This window comes from Melospiza melodia, chromosome 15, assembly GCF_035770615.1.
Source record: "Melospiza melodia melodia isolate bMelMel2 chromosome 15, bMelMel2.pri, whole genome shotgun sequence".
Taxonomy (NCBI): domain Eukaryota; kingdom Metazoa; phylum Chordata; class Aves; order Passeriformes; family Passerellidae; genus Melospiza; species Melospiza melodia.
Window position 1 is genome coordinate 11476471 of NC_086208.1, and position 18733 is coordinate 11495203.

The 18733-nt window shown below is 42.1% G+C and overlaps 1 protein-coding gene across 3 annotated transcripts; it reads right to left on the reverse strand.

Annotated features, from left to right (window-relative positions):
• Window positions 1-284: 284 nt before the first annotated feature.
• Window positions 285-14107, reverse strand: LOC134425291 (lamin-L(III)-like). 3 transcript variants are annotated; one of them, XR_010029628.1, is made up of 13 exons: window positions 13728-14107; window positions 10038-10194; window positions 9200-9325; window positions 8125-8295; window positions 7100-7225; window positions 6751-6971; window positions 5850-6075; window positions 5076-5183; window positions 4123-4239; window positions 3922-4026; window positions 3717-3787; window positions 2427-2458; window positions 285-1882 (listed from the first exon to the last, which is right to left on the reverse strand). XR_010029628.1 is itself a non-coding variant. In XM_063169808.1 (12 exons), the coding sequence occupies exons 1-11, from the start codon at window positions 14090-14092 to the stop codon at window positions 3746-3748; spliced, it is 1764 nt and encodes a 587-aa protein (XP_063025878.1). In that variant the 5' UTR covers window positions 14093-14107; the 3' UTR covers window positions 285-1882; window positions 3717-3745. The 3 variants fall into 3 exon arrangements, 2 of the variants coding, with proteins under 2 accessions (XP_063025878.1, XP_063025879.1); XM_063169808.1 differs by lacking the exon at window positions 2427-2458; XM_063169809.1 differs by lacking the exons at window positions 2427-2458; window positions 3717-3787.
• Between the last annotated feature and the right edge of the window lie 4626 nt (window positions 14108-18733).

Here is an 18733-nt window from a genome sequence, read left to right on the forward strand (position 1 = left end):
TCCTGCTTGGCTTAGTAATGTAGTGACCAAAGTAAGTGAGCAGCCCTGGAGGAAGGTGTAGTCTTTTGCCAGTTGCCCATACAAGACAAATTTGAGAAGAGAGCTGGATTCTTTACAGCAATGCTGTCTACTGCAGATTCCTCTTAAGCTCATAGCAGTTCAGCTCTAGTTCAAGTAAGTGATAAACAGGAGAGCATAATGCATTGCTGAAGGTTTCTCCTCTCTGCAGTCCCTAAAATCACCAGTTTTATTACTGCAAAGTCTTTTGAACCACTCAACAGAAGTCAATGAACAGACAGACCTTTATTATTTAATCTGCAAATATTTAAATCCAAGACTGCTTTTATATACATGAAAAATACCTTTAATAGTTAAAAAAGTTTTAAGAAATAAAGATAAATACAGCAAAGTTAGAGCAGCAGCCATTTCTATTGTTTGAGATGGAACAATAATTTGGATCTGCTAAAATCCAAGTCTTAAACCAGCATCTACTCTTGATGTCTCAAAATTAGAATTCTGAAATAATACAAGAGTTTAAGCTAGCATAGGAAAACGTCACCTTAGCACCTTCATCCTCATACAGAGCAGGTCTTGAATTTGGAACTGAACACTTTAGCAAGGTAAAAGACAGTCAAAATACTACTGCAGCACTGAAAGAAATTTGCAGGCTCAGCTGCTCCCCTGCCCTCCTGCTCTCAGGTGGAAGTTTACTTCCTGTGGCTCAGAGCCCTTCCTTTCCCCCAGGGCCAGCAGGGGAGCAGTTTGGAGGAGGGACAGAGTGACAGCAGTACCCTGGGGCTGACTGTCCCCTCCTGAGGGTGACAGGACAGCATTCCATGGAGCACAGAGCTACCAGAGTGACAGGGAGCTGCACAGTGGCCCATAACCAGTTTGCCCCAGCTGTCCCACAGACACACAGCTGCAGCCTGCATGGAGATTTAGCACATAAGGGCTCCAAGAGCAGTGAGTTTGATGTGCTTTTCACTCTAGTTGGGGCTTTCTAGCTTTGAATTTTGACTTAGCATATGTTTCTCTCCAGCCCCTTAGAAAGCTGTTGGGACCAATCAAACAGTGCCAGCAGCACAGGACACAGTACCTGCTCTGTCAGAATGAGATGCTTTTTCACATTTTCAGGATACGTTTGTCTAAGTTAAGGCTGGCACAGCTTTGCTGTGATACACTGTACCTTGGAATATACAATACTGAAACAGGAACTTCCAGGTGCTAGACTATAGAAACAGTAACATTTAATAACAGGAAGGAATATTTTTGACAACTTGCTTTTAATTCTAAAGTGTTTCACTCTAGGAAGTGACCCAGACCAGTTTTATGTATCTCTGCATCAGGATCTGAGCAGGAAACATTTCAGACCACTCATCACTCTTCAGGACAGTGTTTTACTTCAGACTTGCTCAAGGTGCAAAGGTATGATCAGTCCCATGTTTCCCACTCAGGCTGGAAAGAGAAATTACCTTCGGAGAACTCCATGTCAGAATACTGAGAAAGCTGAGGCAGCCTCATGTTCATTGTCAAGTATCCTAGGGCACATGTTTAGAAGCTTTGTAAACTCTGTACCCTTCTGTTTCAGCAGGTCACAGAAACCAGACTCTTGTGTAAAAGTAAAAACAACTTCACATGGAGCTTGTACTCTACTGCTCTTTGTATCAGTGAATCCAAGGCCAGGGTCCAGTATCAGAAGGCAGGAGATTCCATCATGTTATGGACAATGCTTCTCACAAAGACATCAGATGGAATATGAGTTCCAAATTCCAGACATGACAGAAGATAGCAATACACATACAGTCTGTGTCACCTGGGACTGAGATGTGGTTTCAGATTATTGTCCACATTACATGACAGAACAGCTGGGATCTTCATTTTGCTGCAGAGAGAAAACATGAAAACATTAGGCTAATTAGCATGTGTACAAACTTAATATTTCTTGCTGGTTACCTACTTGATGCTCATATAGGCAGATAGGGTTTTTAGCACTTTGTAAATTTAGTTACTTATTAATAAAGCAAAGGGGATTTTCAACAGGCAGTACATGAACTTCACTACACAAGTCTTTTAAGTCCATGCAATACATGAGCCTGTGCCTTCCTGAATGAAAGGCTGTCAGACTGCCCATCACTTCCTCTCTCCCCAGGCAGCAGAATGTAAGTGGCATGCAGATATGTGCTGCCCTGGCTAGGATGATAAAAGCAGAAGCAAAACAGGGAAACACTGCCTTCCTTTAAAGCACAGCATGCATTCTTCCCATTATTTTACTGCAAGTAAACAGAACTTATCTTGTTGCCAAGCAGCCATTTCAGTACTACCAAAGCAGCAGAAGCATATAGGTACTAATATCAAAAGTTTGACAGGAATTCAGCAAACAGGAATAACATTAAAATTTGATTGGAAGTATTAGAATTGATTCTTACCATAAATGGCACACAACTGTATTGTAAAGTTGCTGATAAAACAGATTAGAAGTGTAAGGAAAAATGTTACTTTTGCTTTCCATCACTGATTATTGAACAAGTCATATAAGTAAATTCAAAAAATGCCTTTTAAAATAAAAAGAAGCCATCCTTGAGAAGAGAGCCTACTCTGAGTATGAAAAGAAGCTTGTATCACTAAGAGCCCAAAGGGCAGAACAGCATTATAGCCCTCCTCAATAGCCTATTTAACAGGGTCTCACCATCCTTCAGTGAGACTGAAAATATTACAAGAATGTGCATGCAAGTCAGGAGACTGACAAACATCCTTTAAGTCACATGGTATTGCAGTAACAGATATTTAACCAGATTTTGTTTAAAAGGAGAAAAAAAAAAAAAAACCAAAACCCAGCAGTAACTGCCTGTTTAGGTACAGTTTTTTCAGAAAGACAGTACTAAAGTACTTTTAAGATAGTTTTCAGACAGATACATTATGAAAATATCTAAGAAATGGTAGTGGGAGCTTTAACCTGATGCAGTAAGATGTGACCCTCCTTGTAACTGTGTAGGATCAGTTTTAGGAAGAGCTGCTGAACATTTGCCAATAGGAAGAAGAGTTTTTAGCTAAGCATCCCCTTGCTCTCAGCCTTTGGAGTTTGTACCATTGTACTGTTTCAGGTCAAGACACAAACCAACTTGAATTGAGTACAGTCTACAATTGTTTGATTAGGACCAACTTAAAGCCCTCATATTAGTTGGTTTAGATCATTTCAGCAATTAAAGATAGCTAAAAGTATATCAAAGTACAGTAGGAGCATCCAAAATGCATCAGTTCAGACTTGTATTATGGTCAGTCACAAGGTATTTGAGGGGGCTGGATATCTTGCACAGGATACTACACCATGCAAGTTGGTAGCCAAAAGTTTATAAGTATACTGACCTTAAGTTCACACTGAAATTGTCTTAAAAGCACTCTAGGGACACTGGAATGTGAAGTCCCTTCATCCCACGGAAGTAGTTAGTGTTTGCATTTTCTTCTTGGGTTAACAGCTTTAATTCACAGTCAGATATGTAGATGATATGGACATTAAAGGTTGAATTTTCCATGTGTCAGTAATAAGATAGCAAACAATTAATGCTACTGTTTGACCATACTCAGAGAATAAGCAAAACTTCAGTTGCATTTCTGATACAAAGCCATGCAAGCTACATCCTACATGGGACAAGAGACTGCAGCACTACTGATGAAGCAAATTTTCTATGAGGTGACAAGCATGATTCTCACCATCTCACCTGCTTAAGGATGCTCACAGGAACCACTATCATGAAACCAAACAACATTTCTTTTTTCTTCTTCTTTTGGTCTGACATCAAGAAAAACATTAAGAGTTGTGGGATATGAGGAATACTTGGAAGAAGTATTTTCATTTAGCAAAGAAAAGAAATAGCCATTGAATGACTCTGCTGACAGCATATATTTAAACTTCAGGCAGCTTACCTGAGATGCAAACTCCACTTCACTTCCAGTTATTTCTTCATAATCATCATCTTGCTCACTTTCTTCTTCTCTGGGTACAAGCATTATCTTCCTCTCTGCAAGTTCCTAGAATACAATTGAATTGCCACCAAGACCCCACAGGAATTAAGCACAAACAAGTTTAGCATCAGGACAGTAGAAGCATTTTATTATTTCACTTACCTCACCATAATCTGTGATGAGTGTAACACCAATATTATCTCCAGTTCCCCAAGATCTCTGAGACCTCCATACCAGATCACTAGGACCTGGGCTAACACCAGCAGCTGCACCCCAGATCTGCAACAGATTTACAGTGAGCTTCTGAAGGATCTTCTATAGTTAGATTACAATTCAGTCTAACATATATAATTATTAAGCATTTTAATACCACAGACATCCAGTAGGAGAAACCTACAGAAGCACTGTAATCCCTGGCAAGTTAATTCTTTTCAGGACTGCCAAGAATGGTTGGTAAAGTTTTTCTAGCTAAAGATTGTAAAACAGTGCAGAAAAGGCTCTTAACAGCTTCTGTCATTGTAGAGGTAGCCCTGCTTGGCCACACAGAGCATTTGAGTCACAGACATGCTCAGGGCAGCAACTTGTGTGTGCAAGAGCCTCCCACCTGGAGTCACTCACTGATCTGTTGAACAAATGCCTCCACAGTTTGGAGTAGCAAGTGTAGAGTTCAGCTCTTTGATCACCATCTACATGTACTTAGAGTATGATTTTAGAGCTAGTATTTCTGTTAGTACTACAAATCATGATCTCAGCATTGCTGACCTGGCATAGGCTAAAGATTTTAGCAAGAGTCTGAGTCTCCACACAACTTTTATCAAGTCACAGGAGTATGGGAAAACCTAAAAAAACCCTAGAATACAATGATTCTGTTTACAATTAGAGGACACTCCAGTCTGGGATGATCCAAGTTCAGTCCAAGCTTTAAAGGAAATGTAATTAGCATTTCAGATCAAGTTGCTTCAAGGATTTTCCCCCTATCCATCAACACATAAAATAAGAGCTTTAGTTCTTTAGAGACTTGGAGTATCTATTTTCTTTTCCATATTACAGGAATCTCTACTGACATCTAACATAAGAGCAGAGCTCTGAGGAAGTTTTACAAACCCAATACCTACTGTAACTTCCTGGCCTGCCTGAAGAGTGAACCTTGAAGGAAACTTGTAATTAACATCTGCCACACTTCCAATACGTCGTCTCAACACCCAGCCATGTAGAGATTGATCCTGTGAGACAAGAAATTTCTCTCAGCATTACAGACCAACACCAGATAATTCAAACACAAGGTTCTTCCCAGACTCATGAGCCAGTTTTAATCCCACTCATGTAGCATACAAGTATTTGACAATTTTGAGGAAGCAGTTTGCCATGGCCACCTACCAACTACATATACATATATATATATGAGCACCTTAAAACTTCATGGGCCATTCTGCATTTCAGGTACTTTAGTAATGGCTAAACTACAAGCCATATGTTTGAAGTCCTGATGATGAACTCTAATAGTCCTGGATTTTCAAACTAAACTAGTGGAAGAATCAGCTAATTGGCCAGATAAACCCTCTGCATAGATTAGATATCACCAACTATATTCAATCTTTTAGCTGTTTTAAGTATTTTCAACTAATTTGAAAACTATCCAATTTACTATTGGATAGCTTTTTTCCTATTTAGTTCATCAAGGGTGAGTAGTACTCCTGGTAGTGTTAGCCTGAATTTGATGTTGAATTTCTGCATAACAGAAGTCCCTGCACCTCCACCCAAAAGCACCTCCCAGACAGCCCTGGGAACAGAGCACCTGCAGTACCCAAAAGTCAGTCTCTAGTCTGTCACTAAGCCAAAGCCATCCCTGAACAGTCAGACATTACAATGCAGACTTGAAATGGAAGTACCTCATTAGAGTGGTTTTTAAGCCTGACAAATTTCCCATCTGCATCAATCTCTTCAATAGATATATTTCCAGTAGCTGAAACATGCTGAATAGTCTTAAGTGCAGCACTACGCTCCCTCTTTTTGGTTTCTTTGATTTTCCTTTTCTTCCCATGCAGGTATCGTCGGCCCTGGCTTGCTGCTTGAGCTGCTGTGCTGTGTGAAGATGGACTGGGTGACAGCTCAAGCCTAGAAGGGAGTCAGATAACATTCACCTGAGTATCTGATGTACTTTGCTTCTTTTCATGCCTACCCTCCCACTACAACCAAGCCTAACAGCTTCCTATATCCCAGCTTTCCATGGAGCCTTGAATATAAAACTTTACTTTTATTGGCAAGAGTAGCTAAGTGGTTTGTTTAGTTTGGAAGATAGCCCCAGCATCCAGAGCAGGCTTATACTGATAAGAGAAGATTCACAAGTGCACTAAATATTCCTTTAAGGTCTCACTAGACACAAGCTTGTGAAAATCATTTTAAGCTTTTGACCCTTCCTAGCATGTATTGAGAGTTCATTTTCTCACCATGCATGCAAGATACCATGTCTGCATAGACAGGAGTTGATCCAAGTTCCCAGCTTCATTCATGGAACTGGAATGCTCTTCATCTCTAAGGTGTAGCACTTTGAGAAAGTTGAGGAATGTTTAATGGACCTTTGAATTTTATCAGCTGGATTTATGACATTACTTCATCTTTCTACACCATGTGGTAGATGTGGGACATAAGTGCCATTTACAGAAGATGATGCTTCAGTAACTGAAATACTATATTTACAATGTGCTTAATGTTTGTTTCTCATTCTGAAGGATAGAGTTAGCGTAGAGGACTTGAACGAAGCAAGTTCTCATAATGAAGATCACAGCCTACCTCTGTTCCTCTCCTTCCAACATCTTTCTGTACGCATTTATTTCCAAGTCTAGAGCCAGTTTCACCTCTAAGAGCTGCTCATACTCTTCCAGCTGTGCTTGTGTCTGCTTCTGAACTTGTGCCAGTTCTTCATCCTTTTCAGCCAAACGCCGTCGATGGAGATCACGATCGTAATCCAGCAAGTTCTGTAGCTCCTTTATTTTGTTCTCCAAAGCAACAATCTAAAATTAAGGGGAGAGGGGGGGAAAAAAAAAATCAAACCATAAGTGAAGATTAGAGAGAAGAGGCCAATATTTTGAATTGAGAATAAATTAAAATAATTATAATGTTATACAAATAAAGACAGAACCTGGCTTTGATATTGATTAATTTGAGAAATCAGAGTATCCACTCTCTTCTGTGTTTCCATCAGCTCCACCCGAGTGGTATTGGCAGACTCACAGTTCCTTGCTGCAATTAGCTGGGCATTCTCCACCTGTGAATAAGGTACTGAGTTGCACATAAACAAGGAAGGAACACCAAATAATTTTCACCTGTTACACCTGGAAATAGTTATCATTACTGAAGTGTGCAGATAGCAATAAAGTCCAGGTCAGAAAGTTCTGTAGCTTTCCAGGCAGGTTTACACAAGTTTGACATTTATATCAGAAAAAGTCAGCAATAATCAGATAGGGAAGATTTCTGGATTAGGATATTTCAGTTAGTAATGTATGAGGACTTGATATGGATTTAAGTAAATTGATTCTCCAGAAGACTAATGGAGAATATGTTTAGAAGCTGCTTGTCAAAGCATAGAACTGCAGGATATTGGGTGTACAAATCAAACTATTATCACTCTTCACCAAAAGGTCTATAATAATAGAGTTCCTGCATCTTTACAAGCAGCACTGAATTGCTCTACAGATACCTCAATCTTGAGATATCCCAAGAAAGGATAAAGTGCTCCTTCAAGAGCAGAATTTTCAGTGGAAACACAAAATTTCCCTTACAGAATTTTCAGTGGAAACAAATACAGGCACCCAAAGGAATTCCCTGAGTTGGCATGCAAGTTGGTGTGTAGGAAAAGTTAGATTTTATTCAAGACTGAAATTGTTTAATACAAACATAACACACCTTGGTCCTGAATCTGTCAGAAGTCTGAAATACGATCAATCTCTAATCCCTCCCTGAACCAGTTTTGTTTGGGATCAAATGCTGGCAGAAATCCTACTGTCAAATTTGACACTGCTTTGAAATTCCATAACAACTTAGGCCAAGAAGCTGTGCAGTGAATGCAGGGGCTCCACTATCAGCTGTTTTAGCCAGTGTGACCTTAATTATGTCAAGGTGCAGAGAACTTCAGTTTTGTTTTACTGTCATCTTTTCCAAACTCACCTTTGCACTGAATGTTCGCTCCATCTCCTCTTTGTAGCCTTGAATTTGTTCTTCATGCTGTTTCCTGAGCCCCCGCAGAACGTCTGAGAGCTTGCTCTCAAATTCTCTTCGACGGTCAGATTCTACTTCTACTATCCTTTTCTCATGGACTCTTTTTGCCTTCTTGAGCTCCTGGAAGAAATTTCTCAGAAGATAAACAAGCCAAGATAGTTTGAAACTGGATTTAGTGTACCAGCTTCACAAGTCCATCCCTTTTGAAGCAGATTTATCATTGAGTACACAGTAATTCATCTTTATGCATATCTTATTCATCCATTAAGGCTGGCACATCCACCTTGCTGCCTCACTATTGTTTTTCCACCTCACTGCCACCATTGCTTAAACTAAAACACAGTAAATATTTAATTTACAAGACTAATGCTTTGAACTAGATAGATTCTGTTTGGTTTTTTAACTTAGAACACATGCATGTACAGTTCAGTTTCTTTAAGCACTGTTACTTCACCTATTCTTGTTTTATTCAAAAAGTAATAGCAGTTAGTTAGAAAAATTAGAGTTCTCTATCAAACTGTACACTTTGAGATTCCTAACAGTAAGAAGGAAGCTGGTTTATGTTCATTTATCAATTATTCATTTAGTTGTATGTACTGACTTCTCTCACAAGGGTTATCAGACACCTCTGAGAAGTGCTAAGAAAGTTGGGAACAAGTTGTTTAATAAGAAGATTTAATTACTTCTCTTACTTTAGGCTTCAAGTAAACATCTGGAATCACTTAGCAGTAACTAATATAGGCACTAACACCTACACAAAATAATATATTGGGATTTCAGTTCTCTTTAGAAGAGCAGCCTAACAAATTTCTCATATCCCAGATACCTATTGGTACTATCTCAGTTAACATGAGGTTAAGTACTTTCTTGAGCCTTCCTATTTAGGTGGATGTTATGAGCTGATGGGCTGCCACAGGTTGCTAGTTACCTTTTTAGAGAAAAAAGCAATGTTAAGATGGGCTTTAAGTACATCCAAGGATCATGGACACCTAAAAAGATGCCTTGTTAATAAGCTAAAACATACATCTTCATGAAGGTGCTTCTGGAACGTCATTTCTTCCTGCAATGTTTTCATATGGTTTTCTACGTCCATCCTCCTCAACGTTTCACTGTGGAGATGCTTTTTAGTATCCTCCAGTGACAGATTAAGCTAGAAAAGACAGACAGAGTTATCAAAATTAAGAGGTATTTTTTCAAATTAGGCAGCCAATTTGTTACTGGTCATTCAACTTAATTACCCCAGCAATCAAAACACATTGGTTGAATGAAGTGGGTTACTCTAAGTTCCTATGTCAGTGGGATCCAAATATCAGCAACAGATAGTATCCTATCTAGTTATGTAGACTAGATTTCCCACAAGGCAAATATAGAACACCCCTTAATCCCACCAGCTAAATTTGACTCCTCAAAGTAGACTTTTGATGATTCAATTGTACTGTTCATATATATTCCTCCCCTTTTAAACTGTAATTATTCCAAACTTCTTCCTACTAATATAATTTTTGACACTTAATCCTCTAAATACAGCCTATGTTGACAAATTAATATACACTTTCGGTATTACACACTTCTGATGTGTTAGAGAATGCTACAGGGATTATAGCAGAACATTTCATCTTGCTTTGACTTTGGAACAAGAAACATTACATCCTATGTTCATAGAATTAAAGGTACCTACAACCTTTAGGTGGAAGTTTTAAGGAAACCACCATCAGTAGCATTTGCTGTCAGCAAGGTTTTTGTTCACCTGTCACTGTCATAGTTACCAGGCCTTCTCTGCTTTTAAATATCAATAACTGAGGAAAGTGAAGCAAAAACTGCAGGAGGAAAACCCAAGTTTAGATTCCAACAGCAAGCCTTACACTCTGTACTTGTTCCTTTAAGTCACGGAGCTCATTCTCCAAAGTCCGGTTCTTATTCAAGGCTGTTGCTAAATCAGCTTCCTTCGCAATTAGCTGGGCGTCGAGGTCGTTCACACGAGCCTGGGCCACGTTTAAATCACTTTCCTTTTTGGAATTCCTACAGGAGAGAGTTTTACACTGTTAAGTACAGCTAGCGTGGGAGAATTTGTCCTCAATGTGTTTCCCTTCAGAAGGCTCCGTGGTTAAAGACAGGAGAGGTTTGTCAGGCTCACGGTGAGAGCAGAAAACAAACCAGACAGGGCCCTCCGACAAGCATCATTTGTTATACCGGAGAGATTCCTGACCCATTTTCCAGCTCGTTTAGAGCGGAGCCCAAGCGGAAGCCAGCTATTTTCCACGGCATTCCCGAGGGGAGAGGGAAGGGATGGCACAGGCCCCCGGCTGCACGGGGAGAGCTGGGCACGCTCAGGAACCGGGGCCGGACAATCCCGCACGGACACCCCCGCAGCACAAGCGGCCCCAGCCCCTCAGGGAGCGACTCAGGGCCCCGCACGGCCCCGGCCGGGCCGGGCCGTGAGGACAGCTCGGGTCCCTGACGGGGCGGAGCGCGCCTGCGGCTGCCGGCGGTGCCGCTCCTCCTCCCCGCAGCACACAGGCAGCTTTGTCCCCCGGAGGCCACCGGCCGGCCCGGGAGCTGCCCCGCCCGAGGGGCTCTGCCTCCTGCGGCCCTCAGCCACCGCCGCGGGGGACTCCCTCCTCTCCCTCACACCGCAGGGCAGGTACAGCGTGAGGGGAGCTTTGCTCTCAGAGCAAATATCGATATCAAATATCCATCTCATCTCCGGACCAATACCCACGCAGTGGAACAGCACGTACCACCAGGATGGCCAACACCCTTCAGTGGCCATCGGCACCACAGTGGAGAAGTGAAAGAAGGACCCACAACGAGCTCCCGTCGGTGAAGAACACTGCCATAATTCCCCAGACTGCTCCAACTTTTAAAATCCTTCCAGTTGCCTGCCCACTATCCAGAGTCAGAGTCCCTGCTCAAAACTTGTATTTGAGATTACAAAGAGTAAAGGAAGTCCTCAATTTATTTTGGCAGCACCAGTTCTGCCAAGTGGCAAAGTTGTGTCAACTCATAGAATGAGTTTTCCAGTGGATAACTGAGACCAGTTGGCAAGAGTCCAAAGTAATTCTGCAGGATTGATCAATTTCAGAAAGCTTGAACTGCAAGGAAAGATTGGAAAATACTAAGGGTTGTTTAGTCTAGAGAAGGGAATAGTGACAAGAGACAGAACAATTTTTAAATACATGAAGGACCGCTGCATAGAGTTAGGGAATCTGTTTTCCATGTCTATTGCAGGAAAGACAGGAAGCTCCGGGCTTAAATTGCAGGGAGGAATACGTGGGTTAGATGTTAGGGAGAGGAAACTGGCAGTTCACCACTAAAGCACACTGCCTGGGGGGGATATTCTGGAATCTCCATCATCTGGAATTTAAAATAAGGGTTACACAGAATCTGCTGGAAGAGATGCAGGTATGGCTGATTCCAGCACAGGCCTGGGGAATGTGGCTACATCAGGTGCTTGCTCAAGGCCTTTTCTAGCCCTGCTCTTCAGAGGCATTTGTTGACTGTGTTGTGCTAGAAGTTATTTACTCTTTACTCAGACTCTAGGAGAAGCATAGCTCTACTAACAGTGAAAAACAAGATAACGTGCTGTAGTTTCGAGCTTAGTGTGGCCTACAGACTATCAATTACAAACAAAAACATTAAGGCACTGCCAATCACATTCCTTGTAAATCAGGATGTCACATAGGCTTGAACTGGAGAATTTAAACAATTTTACCAAAAGATATCAGGTGTGTTTGAAACAGACTCCAGTTTATCAAGGCCAGAGGATGTCAGCAGCAGGTAGAGAACTCATTCTTACAATCTTAGCTGCTACACTGTGTTTGTTCAGCAGAAAATGCACATCCACATTCTCTGGTGCACAAAAGGAACTGGTCTTGTCTTTCTCTGCTGTGTTACTGCAGTTGCTTTGACCTTCCTGAGGCTCCAAATTCAACCAATATGCTTATCTACAATTGCTCCTCTCCAGCTTTGGCCTACTTCCAGTCACCATTGTTTAAGTAGTGAGAAAAAAACCCAAATGCAATCAGTTTACTGTTGTCAAAAACCTTGAGTCTTTTAATCAGTGAATAATAAGGGCCAATAGTTGATGCTGTTGGGAAATTATCTCGTGACATTTCATTCTATAAGAGTTAAACAGCCACCAGGTTATTTAAAGGGTGTGTATATATCTAAGGATACAATACCCTCAAAGATTGTTCCAAGTCATCTGAGACATTTGCAGTTAGGCAGCCCAGATACAACACACATTAATTTTAGGACTTCAGTCTAGTCCCTTCAGAAACCAATATGTACCATGTATCATTTCCCATGGGCTGTAAATTTAACCACTTCTAAGACCTGATTACTGTAAAGGAAAAAACCCAACCCAACAGTCTAGAGAACTGCATATCTGCCAAGTCTAAAGCTTTACAAACAAAGCCAGAGTTATACAAAGAGCAGCAGAAAAGTCTTATAACAGGCATTATCCCTCTCCTCACTGTCCACTCAAGTGGCTGGTTAGATTTATGAAACAGATCTGTGAGCCAAAACCCAGCATGACAGAGACAAGCCCAACCACTATGCAGCTGAAAACAGAAGCTTACAGTAAAAACGTGTTTGATTCCCAACTAGACCAGCTACTTGAGTCTACGAGGAGGCAATACTTCCTCCAGGCATTAAAGAAGCTGGTGCCTGAATTTGCTCTGATACAGGTTTATAACAAGATGTGAGGGGACTGTAGACATCCAAATTATTACAAGTCTATAAGTGATATGGGGGTACAACGGGGCACTACAGTAACTAGCAGAGCTAGCAGGCTGCATATTTCTATAGAGGAAGCTTGTTGGGATGGGACACTTGCTCACACACCTCCTTCTGGAGAATGGGACAGCACTAACATTGCCTTTGTTCAGACTTGGTGAGCTTAGTCAAGATGATTATTCCAGCCTCAGGACACACAGCTTACAAGAAAGTCAAGCTAAAACAGCAGGCAGCTCATCTCAGACTTAAAAGCCACTACGAAAACTTTTGAGCAGAACCAACCTGGACCAGGTAAGCCACACTGCTCCCAGAACTATATTCTATCTATATTCCCCTTTGGGCAAAGTCTGAGCTAAACAGCCCAAAAAAAGATGGACTAACTCCATACAAACACTCCTCCATAGCTTTCTATATAACTGCCACTATCTTCAGTGTTTGTAAACACAGGCATCGTGCCAAACCCATGCATCTATGGATTCACAGGCCAGAAGGGCACCCAGCACTAAACGTCCTGCAAGAGTCCCATGCCCATCCCAGGCAGGTGCTGATGTGACCCCATTGCATCACAGGCACTCAGCAGTGTCACCCCAGCACCTCCGGAACAGGCATCCAGACATCTCCTAACCCCAGAGCGCAACACCTTCGGGGTTATCACACTGCGCGACCTGGACACGAAACGTCACCGCGCACTCGTCCCGCAGCCCACGGGCTCCTGCCAGCAGCATCCCCTTGCCCTCACCCCGCAGGAGCCCCGAAGAGGCGGCTCCCCGGGGAGTCCCCGGGCCTGGAGGCCTGCTCGGGGCCGGAGCACCGACCTGACGTGCAGTTGCCGGTGCTCCTCGCCAATCTTGCCCAGTTCCACCTGCAGCCTGTCCCGCTCGATGGTGATGTCGTCCAGCGCCCGGCGGGCGTCGGCCAGCTCGGTCTCAAAGCGGAGCCGCAGGCAGCCCATCTCCCGGTCGCTGCTCGCCTGGTGCTCGCTCAGCTGCTGCTGCAGCACCGACTTGTCGGCCTCCAGCGCCCGCACCATCTCGATGTAGCTGGCCAGGCGGTCATTGAGCTGCTGCAGCTCCTCCTTCTCCTGCAGCCGGCTGAGCCGCGCCGGGCTCAGCGGGGACTCGGCGGCGCGGCTGGCGGAGCGGCTCCCGCCGGCCGGCGTGGAGGACAGCCCCGTGGCCATGGCAGCCTCCGCTCCGGGCCCCTCGGCCGCCGGGACCGCCCCGCGCAGGACACCGAGCGCCGCCGCCGCCCCGGTATAAATAGCCTGCAGCTGCCGTCGGCCTGCGCCCGGGGTGGGCAGCTTAAAGGGCTCGGGCTGCGCCCTGCGGCCGCCCCGGCCCGGCCGAGCCCGGCAGAAAACACTTTATTTTTATTTTTTTTCCTCCCCCAGCCCCCCCCTTTGCTTTATCTTTCACATGTGTCTTGCTGCATCTTATCAGTCCAATGGTGCTGCCAGGAGAAGGCGGGGAAGGAAAAACCCACCGCAGCCCTGCGTTCTCGCAGACCGGTGTAAGGGGTCGGGGCGAAACCAAAATCGCAGCTTTAGGAAGATGCATGACAGCTGCAGTGATGCTCACACTCCAGCATGCTGCTGCGTCAGTGCTCTGACTGTTGTGTCTGGGATTTTTATTTTTTTTGCAAATTGTTCAGCTGATGAAAATAGCCGTTCCGCTCTTCGTGGGCGTTTTAGCTTTCCTGTCAGCCATCCCACTAATATAGTGTTCTGCTTAAAAGCTGCTGCGTGAGCAAAAGGAAGAATGGGTGTAGAAAGAGAACCTGCGTGAAGACAAATGTATGAAGCAGTCTGTAAAGCCTTATACTAATTACATTTAATAAGAATCGGTGTTTAGTAAGAAGGTTGCTTCAGCATTCCTTCAATTGTGATGTGAACAGTGATAATTATCAGTTTTCTCTACCAGCTACTTAATTTACCCTTTTTTACTTCCATTTTTGAGAGCAGATGCTGTAGGAAACTCATTAAGTATGAGCATAAAAATCTCAGAACATTACTATAACTGTAAATTACAGTGTTTGTTGTAGCAGTTACAAGAAATGTCAATTAAGATTTTAAATTAAGCTTCTATTCACAACCCAGAAAAATAATCTGGCATCCTCTTAGAGTTCTTTAAGTGTAAAGATAGTTTTTTATGAAGAGTCTAGGTGCAAATTCAGGCTCCTCCCTAAAGGTGGACAGGCAGGCAGAAATAGGAGAACAACATAGTTTGCCCCAAGAGTGTAGCTGAGGAGCTTAGAATTAAGTCACTTATACCCCTGGATACAAAATGACAGCACAGATGAGGATACAGACCAAGGTGTGCATCCACAACATGGATTGTTTTTTTCTGACCATCTTTATACACATTTTCATAAAAACCCAAAACATAATTTCAAGATTCTAAAGCCATGTACAGCATGGGAGCTACATAGAGCCAGATTAAGCTCCTCTGGTTCTTGTCCGAACAACACCACCAGGAAATTCTTTCCTGCAGAGCTGTTCCAGCGCTTTATTTTGATATAATCAGTACTTGTTTGTCCTTCATTGCCAATAGAAAGCTCAATTCAAGAAAAATAAAAAGCATGGCTTAAATCTGAACGTGTATCTCTAAGACAAGATGTGTACATCTGAGGGTTTATTTCAGCTTTGAAAGCTCAGTCCTCTACAAAGAGCACTGTGCTCGTGTGTCATTGCCGTGCTTGATCATTGCATGTTACTGGCCAGCTGTTCAAATACATTGTACGGTTTTGGAACACATGCAGGACAAAGCAAGAAATCTGCTATTCTAAGAATATTTTTCCTTCTCTGCCAAGGCTTTGTAAAAATGCAAACAAAAACAGCTGAAAGAAATAGTTCAAAAATAGTCCCAACTAGTTTTATCTTTTGTATTCTTTACCTACTCTCCCTGTGCGAGAACAGAAGGAGGCAATTCAATAAAAGCATAAAATGAAAATATGTGGCTGATTCTTTGTGACATTTTTTTCTGACTTCTTCTTTGATAGTCTATATTGCTTAGACCACAAATATAGCTGAGGAATTCCTGCAGAGATAAGCCTGTGCCATCCTTCCCTACTGTTTCAAGTTTAAAGATGTATAGGAATGTTCCAGGATTAAGAGATTGGGGGGGAGGGGGGAGGAAATGCGGGAAAAGGTACACATCCCAGAATAAATCACAGTAAAAATATGATACAAATAGTCCTTTTACAGTAAAACATAGATATGGGAGATTTAGACGGTATTAGTAAATGCCATAAAGTTGGAATAAAAACCATTGTGGTTTTTTTCAAGTATCTTAATAAGCCCTTAAACTTGAGTTGGTGGATTTAGGTGAAAAAAAGAAAACAACAATGAAGTAATACAATGAAAAAGTAGAAGCAAACTTTTTGTTATCCTTTTCTATAGGTATCTTCTAACTAACTCCAGGTGCAAGCAATGTGTGTGGGATTGTCCCAGAGTGTTGTCAGGGCTCCTGATGCACTAACAGCCGTCATGACCTTGACCAGCCTCAGGGTTGCTGGAGCTCCATTTAAGCTCTGGCCTGCCCCTGCACCCCACCCTTTATGCTCTCTTGTGGTTTTGCTGAGCTGTGGGCTCTGCTGGCCCATGGACTGATTTTGTCCCTGCCTGGTTATTGTAACTTTGCACTCTTTGGATGACAGAGACATGTCTGCTACATACTTTGGTAAGGTGAAGTTTCTTGATTGTGATATCTTTTTTTAGAATTCATTTTTTTGTGACCCAATACAAAATGCTTGAATTCATATCTGCTTTTCAAGGGTTAAGTGCAATTGTGGCTGTACATAGTAAGCAATCAGGCTTGGCTATTGTGACAATATTGCACTGACAAATATAGGCATAAATGCAGAATCAGCATGAGCAATGGAAAACCATGTAGCATTTTGGTGTATTTATCTGGATAATTATTCTTTGAAAGTCACAAGGGTCTTTTCCTAAACACCCCCTGGAAACAAGGTATCACTGCACAGTATACCATATTAAGGAGCTGCTATGTATAGCAGTGGTACTGTTTCAAATGATATTACTCTGAGGTGTTGGACTATATCAATAAATATAAATATCAATCCTAAGCAGTCTGTTTACAGAGAGCTGTTAGTGACTCCCGTGTGACCAGAGCTAACAAGGACAAATTGAGTTCTGTTGGCCTGATAATGGTTGCTACAGTACTAGAGTAGGTACTTTTCCCTGAGAAAATTAGAGCTCACCCACCAGAAAGGTTAAAGGGCAGTTTCTGTGTCATTGGTGGTTGCACACAGAGGTGGAAAAGGCCTTTGAAGAACACGTCACTGTGTAAGTGATCCTTCTCTGCAGGACTCCAGTCTGTGTCTCTATTTGCCTGGTTAAATTGAGCAGTACAAGTCACTTGGCTTATAATGGTTTTTGTCTGCTGTGGAACAAGCAGCTGTCTATAATGTGGTAACAGGTGAAAAAATTAAATTTTTTGTGGCCTTACCAGATACAGAATTAAACAATAGGTTTTGTTTGGTAGAAAATACACCAGAAAATAGCCTTTTATAGGTGACACTGGGCGAATTCCTTGCTTAGGCTGTCCTGGTTTCCAGCTGCCAGTGACCAAACTGCTCTCAGCTGCACACACAGAAGCTGCTGCTATGTGTGGTGTGTATTGGCGTGGCATTATTACTGCTATGCCCAGTACCTGCCTTGCTGTGTGAAGGTACACAGTGAAATGTGTGTTCATCTTCTCTTTCCATAGCCTCGCTCTGTGTGTTACTGGTATTCACCCCCATGCTGCATCATGCATTTCTTCTAATGTTTATTTTTTTTATTCCTTCTCCCTGTTTGCTCCTTATGTTCTCTTCCATTTCTGTGTTGGTGTGCATTGTGGTGGGTGCTCGTGTAGTGATGTGCACTCTTGTGGCACATGGGCCACCTGCTTTGCTCTTGCTCTTCCCCAGTAAGCCATTCCAGCAAGGGCATGTCCTGCTGACCTTTGTCTGTTGCTCATGACTTGCAATTTAATTGATTTCCTCAGAGCCCCTGTTTATTCACCAAATATTGCCTCTTTCACATAGCTCTCAGTAACATCTTGTTTTGCACAATCGCAGAAGTGAGGGCCATCACAGAATGAGGAAAACAGGTCACTGTTGCATGAAAAGAAAGTGGTAGACAAGATCAGGAGTTCAATATTCATATCCATAGTCTCAGTGGGGATATGTTATTTTGCAAGTTAGAAAGAGTATCTGTTAACACCGAGCTATGTGTAGATAAACTGAAATTTTACCTCTGCAATGTTTTTCATTTTGCTTTATCTGCATTCAAACTTTATCAATATAAATTCATATTTTCTAATTATGGCCAATATAATCCCCTAAATCCTTTCTAAAATATATTTTTGCAAACCCACAAAATGATCATGCAATTGTATTATAAGTTTATCTCAAAATGCCTATTCTAACATTTTAGTTAAGGCTGTGATCTGTGAGCTAGGAGAAAAAGTAAGTTTGTGCCATTTTAAGGTGTGTTTGTTTTGCTCTTACAGTATAGGATCATAAATATGGAAATGAACCACAAATTGTTTTGTTTAAGCACCAAAAGGAATTTGAAAGACAAGAAAGGACAAATATTTATTCAAATACTTGAAGTAGTGACCATTTGAATATATTGTTTAGGGAATTCTAGAGTCATTTGAACACAAGCTGAGAAGAAGACAGTAGTTTTCTTCTACTATGTTTATATCTATACATAAGCAGTTTTTCCTGTCTGAAAGCCTCAAATTTTTTTTTTTTTTCTTCTACTTACTGTTGTGATGGAGCTGTTTCCAAAGCCCAGGGCAAGGATCTACATGGA

Bases quoted from the DNA above. Each gene is read 5' to 3' on its own strand.
- LOC134425291 (XM_063169808.1), bottom strand. From the start codon at position 14,092: ATGGCCACGGGGCTGTCCTCCACGCCGGCCGGCGGGAGCCGCTCCGCC. The intron at 6,972-7,099 runs GTTCTGTCTTTA...CCTTAATTTTAG, and splicing joins TTAATCAATATCAAAGCCAG to ATTGTTGCTTTGGAGAACAA. The intron at 4,027-4,122 runs GTAAGTGAAATA...ATTGTATTCTAG, and splicing joins TCATCACAGATTATGGTGAG to GAACTTGCAGAGAGGAAGAT.